The sequence below is a fragment of the Engystomops pustulosus genome, chromosome 7, assembly GCF_040894005.1.
Source record: "Engystomops pustulosus chromosome 7, aEngPut4.maternal, whole genome shotgun sequence".
Classification (NCBI taxonomy): domain Eukaryota; kingdom Metazoa; phylum Chordata; class Amphibia; order Anura; family Leptodactylidae; genus Engystomops; species Engystomops pustulosus.
In genome coordinates this window covers 35,345,071-35,367,141 of record NC_092417.1, presented here as the reverse complement: position 1 = coordinate 35,367,141, position 22,071 = coordinate 35,345,071, and the positions used below count along the sequence as shown (strand labels likewise).

At 45.0% G+C, this 22,071-nt stretch overlaps 1 protein-coding gene across 1 annotated transcript in view; it reads left to right on the top strand.

Annotated features, from left to right (window-relative positions):
- Window positions 1-21,820, top strand: part of AQR (aquarius intron-binding spliceosomal factor) — a 59,840-nt gene extending 38,020 nt beyond the window's left edge. The window contains exons 25-35 of the mRNA XM_072115425.1: window positions 587-722; window positions 1,068-1,277; window positions 1,579-1,716; window positions 2,766-2,837; window positions 4,122-4,309; window positions 5,116-5,287; window positions 5,743-5,913; window positions 7,386-7,471; window positions 15,266-15,440; window positions 16,302-16,415; window positions 20,868-21,820. Coding sequence (XP_071971526.1) covers window positions 587-722; window positions 1,068-1,277; window positions 1,579-1,716; window positions 2,766-2,837; window positions 4,122-4,309; window positions 5,116-5,287; window positions 5,743-5,913; window positions 7,386-7,471; window positions 15,266-15,440; window positions 16,302-16,415; window positions 20,868-21,380 — 1,975 coding nt within the window. The 3' untranslated portion in view covers window positions 21,381-21,820. The remainder of the gene's footprint in view (window positions 1-586; window positions 723-1,067; window positions 1,278-1,578; window positions 1,717-2,765; window positions 2,838-4,121; window positions 4,310-5,115; window positions 5,288-5,742; window positions 5,914-7,385; window positions 7,472-15,265; window positions 15,441-16,301; window positions 16,416-20,867) is intronic.
- The last annotated feature ends 251 nt before the right edge of the window (window positions 21,821-22,071 follow it).

Genomic DNA, 22,071 nt, shown 5'->3' with positions numbered 1-22,071 from the left:
TGCAGACTCTCTGTGAGTCTTTGTTTACATCTCTGAGCTCTGATGAATATGAGGAGCTGCAACAGGAGATGATTATTTATACTGCTCCCTCCCTTCTCCCTGTCCATCAGTGAAACAGACTGACGGACAAAATACCTGTCAAATTACAGGGGTTGTACAAAGTTTGATTGTTATCCCTGATATATACAGGAGGAAGAAAGCAATTTGAGCATTGAGGGTCCTACTGCTGGGACCCCCACCAAAATGGAGGTCCCATTCTTAATAAATGGATGGAGCAGACGCTCAAGCATACCTACTGCCATTCCAATATTATAGGAGTTGCAGAGCACAGTGCTGAATTCTCTCTGGACTGCTGGAGATACTTCAGCGCTGTGTTCTGCAATTTCCGACAATCCCATAGTATTAAATAGAGTACAAGTATGCATGGTCCATCAATTACCCCTGTGGATAAGGGGATAACAATATAACTTAGTACAACCCTTTTAGAATAGTTATGAAGTGGCTGCCTAGGGCAATAATTTTATTTGATTCTGGTCATTGTAAACGTTAATCTAGATGTGTCTATAATTGACTACTAATCTCCCAGGTACGGGCGAGTGAATTACGTGCTGGCTCGGAGGCTGGAGTTACTGAACGAAGTGGGGCGTCTTCAGGAGAGTCTGGGGGTCCCCGGAGATGTGTCCTATACTTGTGAGACGGCCGGACACTTCTTTTTGTACCAGGTAGGAAGGAAATCACTGAAATTTGAAATATATGTAAAAATAAGTACAAAAGACACAAAATACGACACTTGTGGGCGGAGCAACCTGCCAGGGACCGATCACAAACCATCAGTTTTAACTTGAACAGGACATATAACAAGGAATAGTCCTATTGGTATTCATCTGCACCCGTAGCTATAGTGATATTGGGGCATACAGATGTCATAATGAGGGGTCTCCTACTTAGGACTCCCCTCCATGTGCCAGAATTGTGACACACTAATCTCATTTGTGCGGAAGTGCTCCTTTCATCTACAGTTCATTTGATATATAAAACGAAATATGTTGTATACATATTATCTGCAGATAATGTCCCGATGGGAGGCGTACCAGAGCAAAGTTAAAACCAAGTCGTCCCAAACCCCGGATGTCGGGGACGTTGCCAAGTTCTTTCCATTCCACCAATATTTCTCCAACGCACCTCAGCCTATATTCAAAGGCCGATCCTACGAGGAGGACATGGAGATCGCTGAAGGATGTTTCCGGCACGTTAAAAAAATATTCACTCAGCTGGAGGTGGGTATTGTGCATATACCTGCAGCGTTAGATGGACTGTACAACCTGAGCCTTAAGCATGTGATCTGCTGCATATCCGACGTATTGCAGATAGATCATGAATACTGTGTGTAATAAATCTTTATTTATATAGCGCCATCATATTCTGTAGCGCTACACAGATCATGAGGGACATATACAAACAAAAGAAGACCTCACAGAGTAATAACCTGGTCAGATGAAACAATAGGAATGAGGGCCCTGCCCATAAGAGCTTACAATCTTTACAGAGATGAGACAACTTACTTTTCTATCTCTTCAGGAATTCCGGGCCTTTGAGTTGTTACGCAGCGGCCTCGACCGGTCCAAATATCTTCTTGTAAAGGAGGCGAAGATCATCGCAATGACCTGCACGCATGCAGCTCTGAAGCGTCACGACCTCGTAGATCTGGGTTTTAAGGTAAATTTTGAGAGACGGGCATGAAAAATTCAAAGCAGTCATCAATTCTGAAAACTCACCAAGCGTTTCTTAAAGGGGTAGTCCTAAATAAAGGTTAAAAGCCTACTGGTTCATCACCTGTCCTACTTTCCTGTCCTTCTGTATGAGGACAGGTCATCACCGGCTTCTATGGGGACCTCAAATTTCATCTTGATTCACCTCCACCCCCTGAATTTAGACCCTTATTCTGTGCATAGAAAATTAGATTATAAGAAACCTTATAATGTGTTTTAAAGGAAATCTACCATAAAGTATAAAAAACCAGGGAAACTTACTCATGGATCCAGGCACGTGACTGTGGTATTCTTCTTATATCTGCTATCCGTGGCCTCCTTCCTTCAAAAAAATCTACTTTTATAATTATTCTAACAAGCCTGAGGGGCTCTTGTAGGCGTTGTTAGAGCTCCTTCGTGCTGTGTCTTCACAGGCTGTTACTCTGTGCAGGAGTACTTCCCCCTTCAGCTGTGTGAGAATACAGCAGATAGGGGGGAGGGGGTAAGTGCTGAGACAGTGTAACAGCTTGTGAAGCTACAACATGGAGTAGCTTTGGTAATGCCTGGAGCCCTTCAGGCTCATTAGCATAATTGTAAAATTAATTTTAGAAGGAATGAGGCCATGAATAACATATAAGAAGATTACCACATTCACAGTGGTTTCTCATGCTCGATTTTGATGATAGATTTCCTTTAATACGCCAGCACCCATAGCATCCTTGTACCAATATAAATGACTATAAGTTTCCTATCACTTCTTAGAGGTCAGGACTGTTGATTGTCATAAATTAGGCGGTAACAGGTTGTCTTCTATGCCGGCCAGTGATTTTGTGTGTGAGGTATTTTAAGGTAACCTCGGGCAGACTGGTTTGGCATTGTTACCTGCATTCACAACAAAAATGGCTTATTTTGTTATTGGCCCAGATGTTTTTGCAGCTTCAGACTGTTCTGTAGACGGTCACCTTGAAGTTCTCTCTGGGATCTTGCTGACTCTTGGTTCCTGTCTTTTCTCTGCAGTATGATAACATCCTGATGGAAGAAGCTGCTCAGATTCTGGAAATCGAGACCTTCATCCCCCTCCTCCTGCAGGTACACTATACAAGCCTCTGACCTCCTGAACTATGCTCTCATAACAGTTGACCCGAAAGCCTATACGCAGGCACTTCAGTGTTGCTAAATATGCAGCGCTGGATATCCTGAGGTTAACCTGAAGTGTTCATAGACAGAAGGAAACGGCGGTGTCTTGTTACTGAGCTTCCAATGTTGGGGATGGAAAATGTAATTACATATCTTGTGCACACGGGTTATTTATTGACCTCTGAATCAATTCATCCTGGTGTGTTCCATCAGTAAGTCGTCATAGGACACTCGAAAACCTGCACATTCACACCTTTATTAAATGGAAAACTCCCAAGAGGGGGGGGGCTGCAAGGGTAAGGAAAAAAAACCCACATACTTAGGCTACATTCACACTGACGTGTGCCTGCTGTACCGCTCTATAGAGAAACATAGGGAACAGCACCGTCTTCCAAGAAAAGATAGTCCCCTAAGGCGCCATGCGCCCATTGACGTCTATGGGGGACGTATATGTGCCATATATTCTTACCCAATACGGCAGTGTGAATGCAGCCTTACCTCGATCCTGTTCTTGGTTCCCCCATTGCTCTCGTACTTCCGGGTTTCGGGCCCAGTGTCCAACTGGGAGTTGCGTGTGGTCACGAGACCTGCTTCACCAGGAAGTGGTGTCCTGGATCTGATGAAGCCACTCATTGCATCGGAAGTACCAGAGCAGGGTAAGTAATTGTTTAATTTTACATTTGCTCCTCACCCTGAGCCCATCGGAGGTTTTCAATGTCCATTTTCAAAAACCTGTTTTTTGTTTTGTTTTTTTCAAAATAGCAGCCCTCTCATGTAGGGTATGAAATGTCCTTTCTAGAATCCCCTCTTTTATGTGAAATCTCACCCGTTCTGTAGATCTTATCTTTCGTAAGACACAGCAAGCTTGTTTCTAGGTGCTATAGATCAGAAGATGGGGGGTGTCTGAAGTGACATTCTCCCTGTAGCCTCTTAACTTGAGTTATCTCCGGCAAATATGACTCTTTTCTGCTCATTTCACAACGAGGGAGATTTCATATGAAAGGGGGGATTTGAGAAGGGACAATTCATACACTACCTGAGGGGTCTAGTAGTTTAGTGGAGTAATATTAGTGACTTTCCCTGTATTATAGTTACTTCAAGGGAACCTAGTACTCTAAATACGTTACAATGTTGGAATGCAGCCTCACGTCAGAGGTATATGTTAGGGCAGGAAACTTGATGTGAAAAGGCCCTCAGATCTAATATGTCACATGGGATTTTATAAACCTTCTCTAGAACCCAGAAGACGGCTTCAGCCGGTTAAAGCGATGGATCATGATTGGAGACCATCACCAGTTGCCCCCTGTGATCAAGAATATGGCCTTCCAGAAATATTCCAACATGGAGCAGTCACTTTTCACTCGGTTTGTCAGACTTGGAGTGCCCACTGTGGACCTCGACGCCCAAGGAAGAGCCAGAGCGAGGTAGAACAAGTCTCACTTTGTTCTTTTTACTTAAAAAGAACCTGCTATCACATTTTTCTCAAACACAGCTAGTGACAGGTTCCCATAGAGTCCTTTTAACTAAATGACAGCCTTCTTTTAGCTAAAAATTGTTTCCCTCACATTCCCATAAAATCAACTTTGTCATCTTACCTGGCATACAGCCAGATTCCAACAGCAAGTCACAGGGGGCGTTTCCTATTTGGCTGTGCGGCCCCTCCCATTTCCACTCACTTCCACATCTCCCCATGTCCTATGTCGTCTTCTCGCCAGTCAGTGATGTCATCTAGGGTCCTTTACACGCTAACATTTGCATAATCTTCTCCATGTATGTATCTGATCGCATGAAATCACAGAATGCCTCCATGGAGGCATGGGGAGGAGTAGAAGGTGATTTCATGTGATCAGATACATGCATGTAGTAGATTTTTACATATTTCAGCGGGTTAAGGACTTTAGATGACATCACCCTGGTCACATGAGATGAACTGCTGAATGGTAAGAAGGAGGCATAGGGCATGGCGAGGAGTAGAAGTGAATGAGGATGGGCAGACATGCCCCCTCTGACTCGCTACTGGAACCTGGCTATATGCTAGTTTATTTTTTGAGGCTGCGAAGGAAACAATTTTTAGCGAAAAGAAGAGCGACATTTAGTTAATAGGGCTCTATGGGAACCTGTCACCAGCTGTGTTTGTGAAAAAATGTGGTGACAGATTCCCTTTAATTCTGGTCTTTTAACTAACCAGCCATATGTAAAACCAATCTTCCTCTTGTTACCTCTATTTTAGTCTGTGCAATCTGTACAACTGGCGCTACAAGAGTTTGGGGAACCTTCCTCATGTGCAGCTGCTGCCGGAGTTCAGAGCAGCCAACGCGGGGTTACAGTACGACTTCCAACTTATTAACGTGGAAGACTTTAATGGAGTGGGAGAGTCTGAGCCCAATCCCTACTTTTACCAGGTAAAGATCACCTTTTGGTTTCCAGTCCAAGTGCAAGTGCCGGGGCCCGGAGCTGCTGGGGGGGGGGTCCCACATAAGGCTGTATATATGGAATCCATGGGGGTGAGGAGGCTTTATATAAATTAACCATGAGTGAGCTGTATGATAAACTAGGGAATATTTTAGGGAACAAGAGAGTTTTAGTTTCAGTTTTTTTTAATGCCGCCATGTGAGTTCACTGCAAAGGGGCCCACTGAGGCTCTGTCGCCCAGGGGCCTACTGAAACTTGGAGCTGACCCTGCTTCCAGTAGATACTCTTCTTCCGGTTCTAGTGACCCCTCATGTGTTTATATAGCAGTCGGTGCTGAAAACAAATAGTTTACAGCTTTTTTTTTCCCCTGCACTTTGATAGTTTTGGATCCATGATATACGTATACACTATACATAGGACACTAATAAGACTCGTCACTTTGCAGAATCTGGCTGAGGCGGAGTATGCAGTAGCCTTGTTCATGTACATGCGCCTGCTGGGGTATCCTGCCAATCGCATCAGCATCCTGACCACATACAACGGACAGAAGCATCTCATCCGTGACATCATCAACCAGCGCTGCGGCAAGAACCCTGTGATTGGCCAGCCCAGTAAGGTGAGTAGTGACATCACGAGCTTAGTATCTTCTAACAATCATTCATGGTATAACTTGCTGTCAGATACTGTAAACATCCAGATGGTGCCGACTCCTTATTCCTTAGGAATTCTGCTAATTATTTCCGGTTTCCTGCGGATTATATTTGCGCTTTAATGACCTGTTAAAGGGGTCGCCTGATTAACACGAGATCAGATTCTATTCTCAGAACGAGCCCATCCTACAACCACCTACGTAAAGTGACTTATTTACAGAAGTGAATTGATTTAATTAAACACTGTGTATTTTTTATTTTCCTATTGCGCTGTTACATGTGATGGGTCCGTATTGACATGAAATTCTTTGTGATTAAATGATGTACCCATCCTTAAAGGAATCTACCATAGAAAACTCATCATGATAAACCAGGGACATTACTCATAGATCCAGGCACCATGACTGTGGTAATCTTCTTATATTTGTTATCCATGGTCTTTTTAAATTATGCTTATGAGCCAAAAGTGCTTCCAGGGGTTTTCCCAGAGCCTCTCTGTGCTGGGGTTTCACAGGCTCCCCCTGCTCGCTTGGCACTACCCTCACACTGGGAAAGGGGGGCAGCACTCCTGAACAGTTTAACAGCCTGTGAATCTACAGCACAAGGGGGGCTCTGGTAACCCTGCCTACTCATTAACATAATTTTAAAAGTTTTAGAAGGAAGACGGCCATGGATAACCAATATAAGAAGATTACCACAGTCAAGGTGCCTGGATCTGGTTAGTGCCCCTGGTTTATCATGATGGATTTTTATGATAATTTCCTTTAAAGCAGTCATCCTTAAAAGGGTTGTACCAAGTTTTTTTTTTTTGTACCGACCAATGGGAGTAGGGCTAATGAATAGAGTTGTAAGAACAACATGCTCAACTTGCGGCTTCATTCGCTGTCTGAGTACAGGAGATGGACAATTGCAGACGCTTGTATAGTATTGAATGGAGTAGCAGGATACATGCTTGGTCTGCCAATGCATCACTTATTGAGAGCTGGATCAGTGGGGGTCCCAGTGGTTGCACCCCAACCCATCAGTTAGCTTCCTCTATCTTGTGGAAAGGGAAGAACTATAAAATTTGGTACGACCCCTTTAATAGAATATACTTGCTCCGATCCCCGCCCCTGTTATATTGGTATAATTCTTTCTATGCATACTTGCTCAGACGTTTGGTCTGCAGGAATTGATGTGATGTGGGGGAGGGAATTATTTAGTCATTTTATATCATTTCATCTAATTATAAAGTCATTTTGGATAAGATCTGAAGTGGTTTTGCCGCAATATTCAATGTTAAACAAGCACTTCAAGTGGCTATAACACTTTTTCTAGTGACTCACCATTCTTGTCATTGCATTATCAGACATTAGGTGACAGACACCAAGATGTTGTCTCCTTCCAAGATTCAGCATTACCCTCTAAAACAAGGATAATCATGTCTGTGTTCTTGTAGGTCACCACCGTGGACCGATTCCAGGGACAGCAGAACGACTATATCATCTTGTCACTTGTCAGAACCAAGGCTGTGGGTCACCTGAGGTAAGCCGGCAAAACCAGAAGCTCCCACTGTTGCACAGTATGTGTATATTTTGGTAGAACCTCTATGAGAGGACCACCCCACCCCTTATCCGGACCAGATTTGCTAGCTATGCATTATACCACCTGACCATATACATACAGATTACATGTATGCAATGTATTATTTTGGCTTCAGTTTATGACTTTTTTGGAATAAACTTGCTGAAGCCGGCTCGTCCAGTATCGGTCCGTTTATGGATGTGAATGGCTTGTGGCTTGTATTTCGTCAGAGGTGTGAACAGAACATTTATCCTGAGAGATTGTGAAGTGTTGACACCATATTGTTTAGAAGAGGCTTTGGGCAGATGTGTCATTTCTCAGTCCGGGCGCTGAGGATCCCGTCTGCTTTGCACTGTTTGTATGATGTCAGCACACAAGCATCTGCTCCTTGTCGTCTTATTGGGATGATCTGAGGCACCGTAGGAATTTCTGGAAGTTTTTTTTTTTTTTTTTAATCAACAAAATGTGTAGCCGTCTGCTCCATTAGTCTGATGGAGCAACGAGGGGTCCGACAGAGGTACGTGGGACCCCATCAGACCCCTCGTTTTCGTGATCTGTGGGGGGCTTGGCACGGAGACCACCACTGATCAGCAAGTTAGGCCCTATCCCATGGATAGGGCCTAACTCTTTTGTTTGCGGGAAAACCCCTTTAATACTATTCTGTACTTCTCAAAATTGTCCCATATGATCCTGCTGGTTCTAGTGAGGGATGAACAAATTCGCCTCTACTTTGTGCAGTGCATGAAAAAAGGTCCAGACTCCTCAGTGGTCCAGGAAGCAGAAGAGGAATGATGAGGCGAGGATTATTATTTTCTGCTCTAGGGTCTCCTGTATTACTATGCTGTGCCCTGGGGGTCTCCTGTATTACTATGCTGTGCCCTGGGGTCTCCTGTATTACTATGCTGTGTCCTGGGGTCTCCTGTATTACTATGCTGCGCCCTGGGGGTCTCCTGTATTACTATGCTGGGCCCTGGGGGTCTCCTGTATTAATATGCTGTGCCCTGGGGTCTCCTATATTACTATGCTGGGCCCTGGGGGTCTCCTGTATTACTATGCTGGGCCCTGGGGTCTCCTATATTACTATGCTGTGCCCTAGGGTCTCCTATATTACTATGCTGTGCCCTGGGGGTCTCCTGTATTACTATGCTGTGCCCTGGGGGTCTCCTGTATTACTATGCTGGGCCCTGGGGGTCTCCTGTATTACTATGCTGGGCCCTGGGGGTCTCCTGTATTACTATGCTGGGCCCTGGGGGTCTCCTGTATTACTATGCTGGGCCCTGGGGGTCTCCTGTATTACTATGCTGGACCCTGGGGGTCTCCTGTATTACTATGCTGGACCCTGGGGGTCTCCTGTATTACTATGCTGGGCCCTGGGGGTCTCCTGTATTACTATGCTGCGCCCTGGGGGTCTCCTGTATTACTATGCTGGGCCCTGGGGGTCTCCTGTATTACTATGCTGGGCCCTGGGGGTCTCCTGTATTACTATGCTGGGCCCTGGGGGTCTCCTGTATTACTATGCTGGGCCCTGGGGGTCTCCTGTATTACTATGCTGGGCCCTGGGGGTCTCCTGTATTAATATGCTGTGCCCTGGGGTCTCCTGTATTAATATGCTGTGTCCTGGGGTCTCCTGTATTACTATGCTGCGCCCTGGGGGTCTCCTGTATTACTATGCTGGGCCCTGGGGTCTCCTATATTACTATGCTGTGCCCTAGGGTCTCCTATATTACTATGCTGTGCCCTGGGGGTCTCCTGTATTACTATGCTGTGCCCTGGGGGTCTCCTATATTACTATGCTGTGCCCTGGGGGTCTCCTGTATTACTATGCTGTGCCCTGGGGGTCTCCTGTATTACTATGCTGGGCCCTGGGGGTCTCCTGTATTACTATGCTGGACCCTGGGGGTCTCCTGTATTACTATGCTGGGCCCTGGGGGTCTCCTGTATTACTATGCTGGGCCCTGGGGGTCTCCTGTATTACTATGCTGCGCCCTGGGGGTCTCCTGTATTACTATGCTGGGCCCTGGGGGTCTCCTGTATTACTATGCTGGGCCCTGGGGGTCTCCTGTATTACTATGCTGGGCCCTGGGGGTCTCCTGTATTACTATGCTGGGCCCTGGGGGTCTCCTGTATTACTATGCTGGGCCCTGGGGGTCTCCTGTATTACTATGCTGGGCCCTGGGGGTCTCCTGTATTACTATGCTGGGCCCTGGGGGTCTCCTGTATTACTATGCTGGGCCCTGGGGGTCTCCTGTATTACTATGCTGGGCCCTGGGGGTCTCCTGTATTACTATGCTGTGCCCTGGGGGTCTCCTGTATTACTATGCTGTGCCCTGGGGGTCTCCTGTATTACTATGCTGTGCCCTGGGGGTCTCCTGTATTACTATGCTGGTCTCTCTTGTATTACTGTGCTCTGCTCTGGGGTCTCTCTTGTATTACTGTGCTCTGCTCTGGGGTCTTTCTTGTATTACTGTGCTCTGCTCTGGGGTCTCTCTTGTATTACTGAGCTCTGCTCTGGGGTCTCTCTTGTATTACTGTGCTCTGCTCTGGGGTCTCTCTTGTATTACTGTGCTCTGCTCTGGGGTCTCTCTTGTATTACTGAGCTCTGCTCTGGGGTCTCTCTTGTATTACTGAGCTCTGCTCTGGGGTCTCTCTTGTATTACTGTGCTCTGCTCTGGGGTCTCTCTTGTATTACTGTGCTCTGCTCTGGGGTCTCTCTTGTATTACTGTGCTCTGCTCTGGGGTCTCTCTTGTATTACTGTACTCTGCTCTGGGGTCTCTCTTGTATTACTGTACTCTGCTCTGGGGTCTCTCTTGTATTACTGTGCTCTGCTCTGGGGTCTCTCTTGTATTACTGTGCTCTGCTCTGGGGTCTCTCTTGTATTACTGTGCTCTGCTCTGGGGTCTCCTGTATTACTGTGCTCTGTTCTGGGGTCTCTCTTGTATTACTGTGCTCTGCTCTGGGGTCTCTCTTGTATTACTGTGCTCTGCTCTGGGGTCTCTCTTGTATTACTGTGCTCTGCTCTGGGGTCTCTCTTGTATTGGGGTCTCCACAGTTACTCTTGCCTACTCTGGGAGTGTAGTATTTCGTTTCTTTGGTGATATTTAGTGCTATATTGTAGTTGTTGCTTTTTCTAGGTTGCTGGTTACTAGTGCGGCCCCTTGAAGTTGAGAGGTATGACAATGCGGCTCTCAAACCAATAAAAGTCATGTACACCCGGCTTACGGAGCATGGAAAGCAAGCTTAATCTGGGCCCCCTTGGCAGGCGTTAGTTCACCCTTCACTTAGCCTAACCCAAATATCTGGAAAACCTCTTTAAATATGGTACATGACAGACATAATAATTCTGTGTAGATAGCAACTATAGCAATATAAAAACTCCTCTCTAAAGGTCGACACTCAAAAATCTCACTTTTCACATTATCTGCCCAATGTGAATACACACTTAATATGCGGTTTTCCTATATAGTCCTTTTTACTTGTCCTCCAGTCGGTCCCATATATTCCCACATGTGTCCGCGTGCCCCATCCGATCATCACACATGACGTATTTCCACCGATAGGGGGGGTTTACGTCTTTATTATCATTCTGTATCTTCTCCTCCTAGAGAGGAACTCGAAGAAAACAAAAGAATTAGGCGGCCATTGTCTTGAAATTGTCATGCATGGTTACAGTAATGGGGCCGCAATACAGATAATTGTATCCTGACAGTTCCCATTTGTTTGGATTAAATACGTTGTAGAACGTAATGGGAATAGTCATTACCAGCATCATATTCTTCATGTTACACATATTTGTCTCTGTATAGCCAGCTGTGTGACCCGGCCGCGCCGAGAAAGCTGCTGCCTCAGATGTATAGTCATTGTAGAGACACGTGCAGTGGTGTGTAATGTATCCTCATTATACATCATGTTCTGGATTACATTGTATAGGGCATTGCCCACCAATTACCTGGTATCCACAAAACCTGGTATATGAGTGCATACACCTGCAGAGTAGCCTGTACAATCCAATCAAGTGCTGAGAGATTACATAGATGGGAGCAGGGTTGCAAAAAGAGAGTCAAAGTTACAATACAGTAAAGAAATGTGATAGACCTGCCTATGGGTTTAAGGATAGGTTTGAAACTTTTGCAGTTGTGTATTAGTTTGATTGGGGATTGGGGTAGCGCATTCAAGAGAAAAGGTGCAGCTTGAGAGAAGTTGTGGAGAAAAAAAATATTGCCAAATTTCTTTTTGATACACATTGGGGCAGATTTACTTAACCGGTCCATTCGCGATCCAGCGGCGCGTTCTCTGCGCTGGATTCGGGTCCAGCCGGGATTTAATAAGGTAGTTCCTCCGCCGTCCACCTGGTGGCGCTGCTGCGCTGAAAAGCATCTGAACGCGCTGGAGTTCACCGGCTTGGGCTGAGTGAAGGTAAGCGCGTCCCGAGCGACACATTTTCCGTTCTTAAATGCAGCGGTTTTTCCGAATACGTCGGGTTTTCGTTTGGCATGGCCCCCACCCCATTTTCCGTCGCGCGCATGCCGGCACCGATGCGCCACAATCCGATCGCGTGCGCCAAAATCCCGGGGCAATTCAGGTACAATCGGCGCAAATCGTAAATATTCGGGTAACGCGTCGGGAAAACGCGAATCGGGCCCTTAGTAAATGACCCCCATTGTGCACATTTATCAAAGCCTGCTGATTGGAGGGATTTTATGACTGCATACACCTGCAAAGTTACTTGTACAATGCTATCGAGTGTCAAGGGACTACAGAGATGAGAGGAGTACATAGGATTGGTAAATGGAAAGAGGATCAAAGTTACATATAGAAAGTGAATGTGTTAGGCCTGGCTATGGGTTTTAGGGTTATGTCTTTTGGTAAATCTCTCTCCCCCTGTACATGTGAATCGGAAGCTCAGATAAGCTCATGTCAGTCAAACCATAGATGCCTACTTAGGGAAAAGCATCGGTTTTGTTTTTTTTGTTCCTTTCAGAAGCCTTCGTTGACTTGTTCTACAGAAGGGTCTAGCCGTGTTCAATCATTACATTTAGAAACGAGCGCAGTGGGGAGGAGTTCTCTCAATCACAGATACGTTTACGATTGTAATTGGGTACAAGATACACGTTTTACCGATACACAATGCAAAGGGGTTGGCCGCTTTACCTCATGTTTTTTGTAATGTTTGTGGGGGGGGGGGGGGGGGGGGGTCAGGATATGAGGTAATTTACCAATATACATCTAGTAATAGCTCTGCTCCGCTTTCTTGATATGTAAAGTGAAGCCTCCGGTCTTTTACCTCATCAGCCAGAGATTCCTCCCCATAAAATGGCCGCAGATGGAGGGTCATGTGATCTCTGTCCATGAATAGTCGCTTGTTACAGATCAGATGACCCTCTATCTGCGGCCATTTTCTGGTCAGGAATCTCTGGCTGATGAGGTAAAAGACAGGAGGCTTCACTTTACATATCAAGAAAGCGGAGCAGAACTAATAATAGATGTATATTGCTAAATTACCTCATATCCTGACCCCCCCCCCCCCCCCCCCCAGAAACATTACAAAAAACATGAGGTAAAGCGGCCAACCCCTTTGCATTGTGTATCTGTAAAACGTGTAAAGGGGGTCCAACACGTTACTAGCATGGTGTACCTAATAAAGTGGCCGGTGAGTGTATATTGGTTAAAAAAAAAATCTTAGTCTGGCCTATTTTGTTTACAGACAACATTGTAACAGTGGTTAAAAAAAAAAAAAGAAGAAAAACTGAAGTGTGAAAAAGCTAATTGAAAAGAATGGTTCAGTAAAAATCATTGAAGCCAGGAAGAGAAAACAAATCTTTGTGTCCATAAGCCCAAATTAGGGCTTCACTGGAAAAAAAAACGCCATTGTGAAATAACACACACACACACTGTACAAGAAACATGAGGTAAAGTGGCTAACCCCTTTAAGGGTGATGCCACACATGGCGTTTTGAACCCATTTTTGGTCAGTTTTTAAGCAGTCCGTTAAAAACTGCATTCGTTTTTGACAGGTTTTACCAATCATCTTAATTAAAACTGGTCAAAAACGCATGCATTTTTGGACGGACTGCTTAAAAACTGACCAAAAACCTGTTCAAAACGCCATGTATGGCATCACCCCGAGTCTAAATGCATCTGTGATCAGGAGAAGCTTCTCCCCTCCCGGTTTAGATTGTGTTTCTAAACTCGCAACGTGCGGATGTCCTGTTGTAATTCTTCGATGAGAACCATTACCCCTCCCGAGTCATTTAAGGATTAGACCCCTGTACAATGAGATGTGTGACACTTAGCCGGGGTCAGGGGAAGACAATTAACCATTAGCCTCAATAATATAAGTTGTGTAATGATTGGTTTGACTACCTGGCTCCTGGATAGTCTCCAGGGATGACATTTATTACCATTAGACGCCTGTGTTTATAACGTGTCGGAGTATTATAATAATCTCCGGGGTCTGTCATTCCCTGACTGAAGGAGAAAGAACACAACCCCTGGCTGGAGACGTAGGACACAGATGGAGGTTGTAACAAAAAAAAACCCATAGTATATAAGAAGATCTGCAGGAGGACGTGCACAAGCTAGTAAATGTTCTTCAAGGAGGAAATCCCACCGAGTTGTTTACTGATGGAAAACTTCCTGAACAACAAATATCCTGAGCCCAAGAAATCCCTAGAGATAAGTAATCTTCCAAGTGTCCAGAACTCGTGTCACGCTAGGCCTGAGTAGTATTCATATACAGGCAGCCTGCTGTATATCATGTCCATCATGGCTGACCCCCACTGTGCCCAGCCGTGCCGGACATGGTGCTGGATTCATAGCCAAACAGATCTGGGGGTCTGTGTAATCTCTGGCTGTGTTCACACTACAAAACAACAACAATGTGACACTATAACAGATGGGATTTGATAGTTCACACCCGGAATATGGTTGTAGGGTCTGTACAGTAAGGAAGCCATGTAGAGGCTCTTAAAAAGTTATGTCTAAATGAGGTCAGGAGAGTGTCTTTTTGTGTTAGACGTGACACTTTTTTTCCCCTTAAGGCGAGGCCCTTCATTTCCTTTGATTTGAGACGAGGCACTTTTTCCCTCTATGATCTGAGTGGAGATGGTCTTTCTATCGTCTTGAGACAAGGCATTTTTTTTTTTTTTTTAATTGTTTAATGGTCCGAGATGCTTTTTATTTCTTGCCGGAGACAAGGTGCTTGTGTTCACCTAGAAACTTGCTTTTGGTGCCATATTGAAGATAAGAATCTCAGCTTTCAGATCCCACTGCGCTTGTGGTGCTGTGATATTGAAGAACTAGAGATAAAGGCAGTTTAAAGAGGAGAATTTTATTAGTTGCACACTTGACCCTCGTGATAGGCCGTCAATATCTGACTGAGAGGAAGGGGTGCCTCAAATCCAGCCCCTGCACCCGCATGTTCGGATCACCACAACACAGTTCATGAATTGGGAAGCAGGTGACACTGTAGTGGTGGGTGCTGCACTGCAGTAGAAACCTTACAACGCTTGTTGTACTTTGATTTGGTGCTGATGTAAATGTGTTATCTTCATTAGAGGGTCCATGTTGGGCTAAGTTCACATCTGTACAGCAACTTGGGACTTTTTCACCTGGCAAATTAATGGACACCCTAAGCTAAGCCTAAGGGGACCCCACTGTGGTCTGCAGGATCCATTGGGCCTGAACTACAGTCATTCCTAAAAAAAATCTTTCTACCTAGAAAGCCTGATACATGTTCTTGTCCTTCTGTCTTGCAGGGATGTGAGGCGATTGGTTGTGGCCATGTCCAGAGCACGACTTGGACTTTACATATTTGCCCGAGTTTCCCTCTTCCAGAACTGCTTCGAGCTAACACCAGCGTTCAGACAACTGACCGCACGTCCCCTGCAACTCCACCTTATACCGGGAGAGTCCTTCCCAACGCAGAGGAGGGTGAGTAACACAACCCAGGCATCTGGCAGTGGAGATGTAGAAAGGGAGAGCAAGTCAGAGGACAGTTTCCATAATGCATCCAAAAATATGACAGCTGGGACTTTCCTAGTACTCAGATCATTTTCTACATGATGAAAAATAGTTTCCAGTGTCATGATCTGGAGTATTTCTGCCCCAAACCTGATCATTTGTGAAATCCGGACATGCCCCATCCCTTGGTATATAGAGAGCACATGAGTTCTTGGCTAAGCTGAACGTCCATTTTTATGGAAGGGTAAGAGGCATAGACTTGGCAGAGCACATTCAGCGGTGTCAGGAAATTGGTACAAGAAGGATTGTAATGTCCAGACCCCGAAATTACTATGTCTCCACCACTGCCCACACACTTGGCTGCGAGATTATAACTCTCCTCTGTACTATACCATCATATCTTCCAGCAAGTGAGGCATGTCAAAACTTACACGCCCCAAACTGGAGTATAACTTTCTGGTGCTAATAAATTCCTTGTGTAGTTGTACTTAAAAGGGTTGTCCGGAGGTTAAAAAAAAAGCTGATTTCTTTCAAAAACCGCGCCACATCTGACCATGGTCTGTGTCGGTATTGTAACTCGTCTCCTTTCATCTCTATGCTGCTGAGTTGCAATACCGGCACAAACCATGATCATATGTGGCGCTGTTTTTGGAAGTTTTCCAACCTCGGGACAACTCTTTTCAGAATCGAGGAATACGGGGACTTGTCTAAACCCATTGACTTTCCTTGTACGGACAGGGTTTCAGCCACTTGTGCTTTACTATACACTGTTGGGGAGATTTTTAATTTGTTTGATGAAATGTTAACATCAATGTGTGTGATACTTTTCAGAATGGAGACGTGCCGCCTTACCCAGCGCAGGTTATCAAGAACATGCCAGAGATGGCGGCGTACTCGTACAACATGTATCTACACATGATGCGGAGCAGTCAGCAGTACCACAAGGTAATAATAATGTCATGTAAGAGCGGACCCGACCACAGGAATCTGCAATGGGAAGTGGTGATAAAACAGTGGTAAATGGCGCAGTATTTGTGGCATTACTGAACCAACCAATATCAGCAAATATACAATAGGGATTATTTACCATGTATCAGGCTCCGGCCTCCTTATGTATCCGGCAGGCGGCCGCTCAAAGGCAATTCTGTGCCGGGCACTATAACAGGGCAAGACTGCTGACCCATTCCACTGCCGCCTAAATACTGCACCATCTGAATACATCACAAGTCTGCTTGTCCAATATAACTATGGAAGTAGTTTGTCAGTGAGTTATTTGTGTAAGCCCTGATTGTTACCATTTATGGTTTCATAATTTTTCAGGTTTACCCTAGATGCTATGTGAGACTGTACCACTACTTTTTCATAGTTTGATCTCCCACGATTTCTAAGTAACTATGAGGGTGGTGGCACACGTGGCGTTTTGAACCCTTTTTTAGGCCGTTTTTAAGCAGTCCGCTAAAGACCGGTTTTGTCCGTTTTCCAATTATCCTCATTAAGATCATTGGAAAAAACAGTCAAAAACGAATGCATTTTCAAAAATGACTGTTCAAAAATGGGTTCAAAAAGCCACGTGTGCCACCACCCTCGAGTGTAAGGCTGCGGTCAAACATGGCATTTTGAACGCATTTTTGGCCCGTTTTAAGCAGTCCGTCGAAAAAAAGCATGCGTTTTTGAAAAATGCATCAATGTTTTGAAAACGCATCCGTTTTTGACAGGTTTTAATTAAGATAATTGATAAAACCTGTCAAAAACGGATGCGTTTTCAAAAAATGGAGGCGTTTTTCAAAAACCCATGCTGTTTTTGACAGACTGCTTAAAAACGGGCCAAAACCGGGTTCAAAATGCCACATGTGACCGCAGCCTAAGGGTGAAGACACACGTGGCGTTTTTAGGCCGTTTTTGGGACGTTTTTAGTTAGTGCGTTTTCAGATCGTAAAAAAACGCATGCGTTTTTGACCAGTTTAAATTAAGATAATTGGTCAAACCTGTCAAAAACGCATGCGTTTTTTACGATCCTAAACGGCCTAAAAACGCCACGTGTGTCTTCACCCTAAGGTGTTCTGTAACGAAAAGCAACAGCTAAGGAGAGGACGTAATGTGTTAACATTGTCTTAACATTCCATTACATGATGTTAACAGGTGTTAACATTGTGTTTGGTAAATTCAAGATTGGAAAACAAAATATTAAGACTTTGTAGGAACTAATTGCGTTATCCTTACATTTTGTAAACCCAAATGTTAACAGCAGTGTAATTAAGCAAATTTTGTGCGTTTTTCCCAATTATCATAATGCTTTTTTTTTTTTTTTAACGAACTGCTTAAAAACGGCCCAAAACCGGGTTTAAAACGCCTCGTGTGCCACCAGCCTGAGGCTGCGGTCTCACGTTGCATTCTGTTTGCGTTTAACGTATGCGTTTTGTAAATGCAATGTTGACAACAATTTAATTAGGCAAATCTCCTCTTCAGCTGTTTGAAAACGCTTGCGTTAAATGCAGACAAAACGCAGCGTGTGACCGCAGCCTGAGGTTGTATTCAGTTTTTCAGATGCAGTTTTTGATGTACAAACCAGGAGTAGGAGCAGCTTCTCTCATTGATAGTTCTTCCGCATTATGATCCGCACCCGCTTTTAGCTTCAAAAACTGCATCTGAAAAACTGAACGCAACGCAAGTTTGCTAGGGGCCTGACAGACAGGTTTGCTGCCCAAAAAATAGTGTAAAAATCCACCGCATTATGTTATTTTGTCGAGAAAGTTACAATGTGGCACAACTGCTGATACATAGGTATTTTATCAACTCACATGCATTGTCGGGGACCAAAAACCAAAGTCATTTATCAAGGCGGCTGCATGTATTTGTGCGTCTAATATGACACCTGCAAGTTTTACATGTGCCCTGAAAAGCACCCGAGCAGCCTGTGACCTTAAGAGAGAGAAGCTAAAGTGTCTGTGACTGCAGCAGTTTATCCTTTAATGCAGTGCAGATGAAGTGTGTATTAGGAGAACAGACAGGGAGCAGCAGGAGTTCCCCTCCTGTTCTTGGCCTTTCCCCAACACTTCAGCACTAAATCTTTCCGCAGAATCTTGGAAGTCGTTACGCAGCAGTCTCAATGTGCTGCGGGTGCACTAATCCTGATGATTGTGTGCAGCTGAAGATGGAAAATGTTCGTGTCTTCCCAGGGAAATCCAACTTCACTGATTCAGATCAGCTTGTGTATGGCAAGGATCTCTACAGAGACTTAACCCTCTGCTTCCTGTGCATCAACTAGAACTCCGCTCACAGGCAACTTTCTAGAGAGGGCTCGATAACATGCTATTAGATTGATCAACACTGGGGGGGGGGGGGTCTGTGACCATCCCCCTATGATCCAAATAGTCAAACAAAGAGATCACAACCCTTTAAATGGAACCTAGCACCACGAATCTACCTATAAAGGTAAATCGGGTGGTAGGTGGAGCAATAGGACGTGAGGATAGCCCTATTAAGGGCTATCGCACTGTTTCGATAACTTTTATTATCTTTATATGTAAATTTTGTTATGCGGCTACTGGGGTGTGGAGTAGCCGCAGCTTAGGCTACACAGCGCGGCTACTCCATTACCCCTAATGGCTACTCCATTAGCCTCATTACCCCTCCTACCCACAATCTTCGGCGCCCAGCTACGAGGAGCTGCGCGCCCTCGTCTGACTAACCTGTCGTCTGCGTTTTTAAGCAGTTTTTAAGCACGTTTTACCAATTATCTTAATTAAAACTGATCAAAAACTGATGCGTTTTTGGATGGACTGCTTAAAACCACTGGCAGCTCGTTCCCGATCGCAGGCGTTTCCATAGAAATGCGGATGCGATCGGGCCGCGGCCCGCCCCGGTGGGTGCGGCTTTGTCTGCGTTTGTAAACGCAGACAAAGCATCACGTGTGGCACCAGCCTTATTCTGTTCTCTCCATGAGCTCATATGAATGGTGACCCAAGTTGTAAGTTGTTTTAATTGAATGTAACAATTAATATCTGTTTACACCTTCTACGATCCATTGCTGTTCCTGACTTTAACCCCTTAAGGACGCAGGGTATTTTCGCTGATTTCTCGCTCTCCATCTTCAAAAATCCATAACTTTTTCATTTTTCCGTGTACAGAGCTGTGTGAGGGCTTATTTTGTGCGTAACAAATTTTACTTTCCCATGATGTTATTTATTATTCCATGCCATGTAGTGGGAAGCCGCAAAAAAATTCCAAATGTGGAAAAATTGAAAAAAACTGCATGTGCGTCATGTTCTTGTGGGCTCAGTTTTTACGACTTTCACTCTGCGCTCCAAATAACATGCCTACTTTATTCTTTGGTTCGGTACGATCGCGGTGATAGCAAATTTATATAGGTTTTATTGCGTTTTAATAAATTTTCAAAAATTAAACGAATGTGTACAAAAAAGAAAAAAAATTTTTTGCCATCTTCTGACGCTAATAACTTTTTCATACTTTGGCGCATGGAGATGTGTGAGGGGTCATTTTTTGCGAAATGAGCCGACGTTCTCATTGCTACCATTTTGAGGACTGTGCGACATTTGGATCATTTTTTATTACATTTTTTATGTCATCTAAAAAGGTGTAAAAGTCGCATTTTGGACATTTGGGCGCCATTTGCCGTTCCGGAGGTCACCGCCGCCCGTAACCGTTTTTATATTTTGATAGATCGGGCATTTTGGGACGCGGCGATACCTAATGTGTCTGTGATTTTTACTATTTATTATATTTTATATCAGTTCTAGGGAAAGGGGGGTGATTTGAACTTTTAATATTTTATTATTTTTTTACATTTTTTAAACTTTTTTTTTTCTCTTTTTTTCCACTGTTTCTTAGACCCTCTAGGGTACATTAACCCTAGATGGTCTGATCGCTCCTGCCATATACTGCAATACTGCTGTATCGCAGTATATGGCATTTCTGCTCACTATACATTACAATGAGCCACAGGCTCATTGTAATGCATGTGCAGAAGCCATGTATCCTCGGGTCAAACGAAGACCCGAGGCTACCATGGCAACCGATCGCCGCCCCCCGATGACGTTCGGGGGAGCGGCGATCGGAGGTAAGATGGCGGCGCCCACGCGCCGCCAAATTTAAAGTGCCGCCGGCGACTTTGCCGGCGGCAAAGAGGAGGTTAACACCCGCGATCGGTGCAAGCACCGACCGCGGGTGATAGCGATGGGTCTTTGCTGCGATATGCAGCAAAGCCCATCACTGTATGAAGAAGGCTCAGCCCGTGAGCCTTCTTCATACAACCTTCACAGCTCCGTGGCGGATATATCCGTCACGGAGCGTGAAGGGGTTAAAAACTGTGTTAGAGAACCTAGATATGGGAAGACACTGTATAAAGTGACTAATTCATGTATATCTGTATCCTAATAGGGCATGTTACCTCCACCTGCTGCCACAGGAGACGTCACCCCCTCTCAGGAGGAAGAGATGGAAGTGGAAGAAAGTACATCACAAAAAATTATAGCCGAATCCGAGAGCCCTGAGCCAGAAGCAAGCACAACAGCAGATCAGGGACAAGAGAAGGAAAAGGGAACGGAAGAGGTGCAGGAGAGTATAAAAACAGAGCAGATCGGTCGGGTAACAGCAGAGGAGGTACAGGAGCCTGGGCCCTCAGGGGAGCCTGGGCCCTCAGGGGAGCCTGGGCCCTCAGAAGAGCCTGGACCCTCAGAAAAGCCTGATGAAGTATCAGGGACAGAAGTAGTAGTCAACAAGCCAGTCCCACAGATGGAAGTGGATGTGGCAGAAGCCAACGAAGAAGCAGAAAACATTGGTTATGGAAATATTCCGCCGGCAGACGAGGGAGCAGAACATCAGAAGATGCCGGAACATCCTGGAAGAGACAGCGACAGTGAATACAGTGAAGATGAGGGGACAGAGAACTAATGTATCGTGTGGTGGAGTCTTCGAGCTTCGCTTCCTACCTTATAAGCTTTCTTTCCCCATTTATAGTCATGTACACTCCGAAGCTTTTTAACAACAATTGGCCGAACATTTAAGGAAGACAAAGCTTCATTGTCTGGAGAAGACTCGGGAAGGGGCTGAGGGATTGCTTGGTATGTGCTCCTCACAGACGCGGGCACATGTCTAGAAGAAGAAGAATGCCACTAATGAGGATCAGTTCATTAGATCTGATGAGACAAGATTACACAACGCATCATCCGGCTTCCTGGCTGGGAACAGGTTAATGTGTCCACAGCTGCAAGACAGAATGGGGCGGACAAGAATGATTCACAGTGAATTTCTTGAGGTCCACCCAAACCATGGAAAGAAAATTTTTTTTTTTTGGTTTGTAAACTTGGCAGTAAAGTTTATTTTGTACAGAATGATCGTCCTGACTGCTTCTTTTCTTTCCCAGAGAGCTGGAATGTATCCTGCAGAAGAGATCTTAGCTGTACGGAGGAGAAAGCTCAGAATACTCTCATAGTAAAGTACAGGCGGTCCCCTACTTAAGGACACCCGACTTACAGACGGACCCCTCTGCCCACTGTGATCTTTGGTGAAGCTCTCTAGATGCTTTACTATACTCCCAGACTGCAATGATCAGCTGTAAAATGTCTGTAATGAAGATTTATTG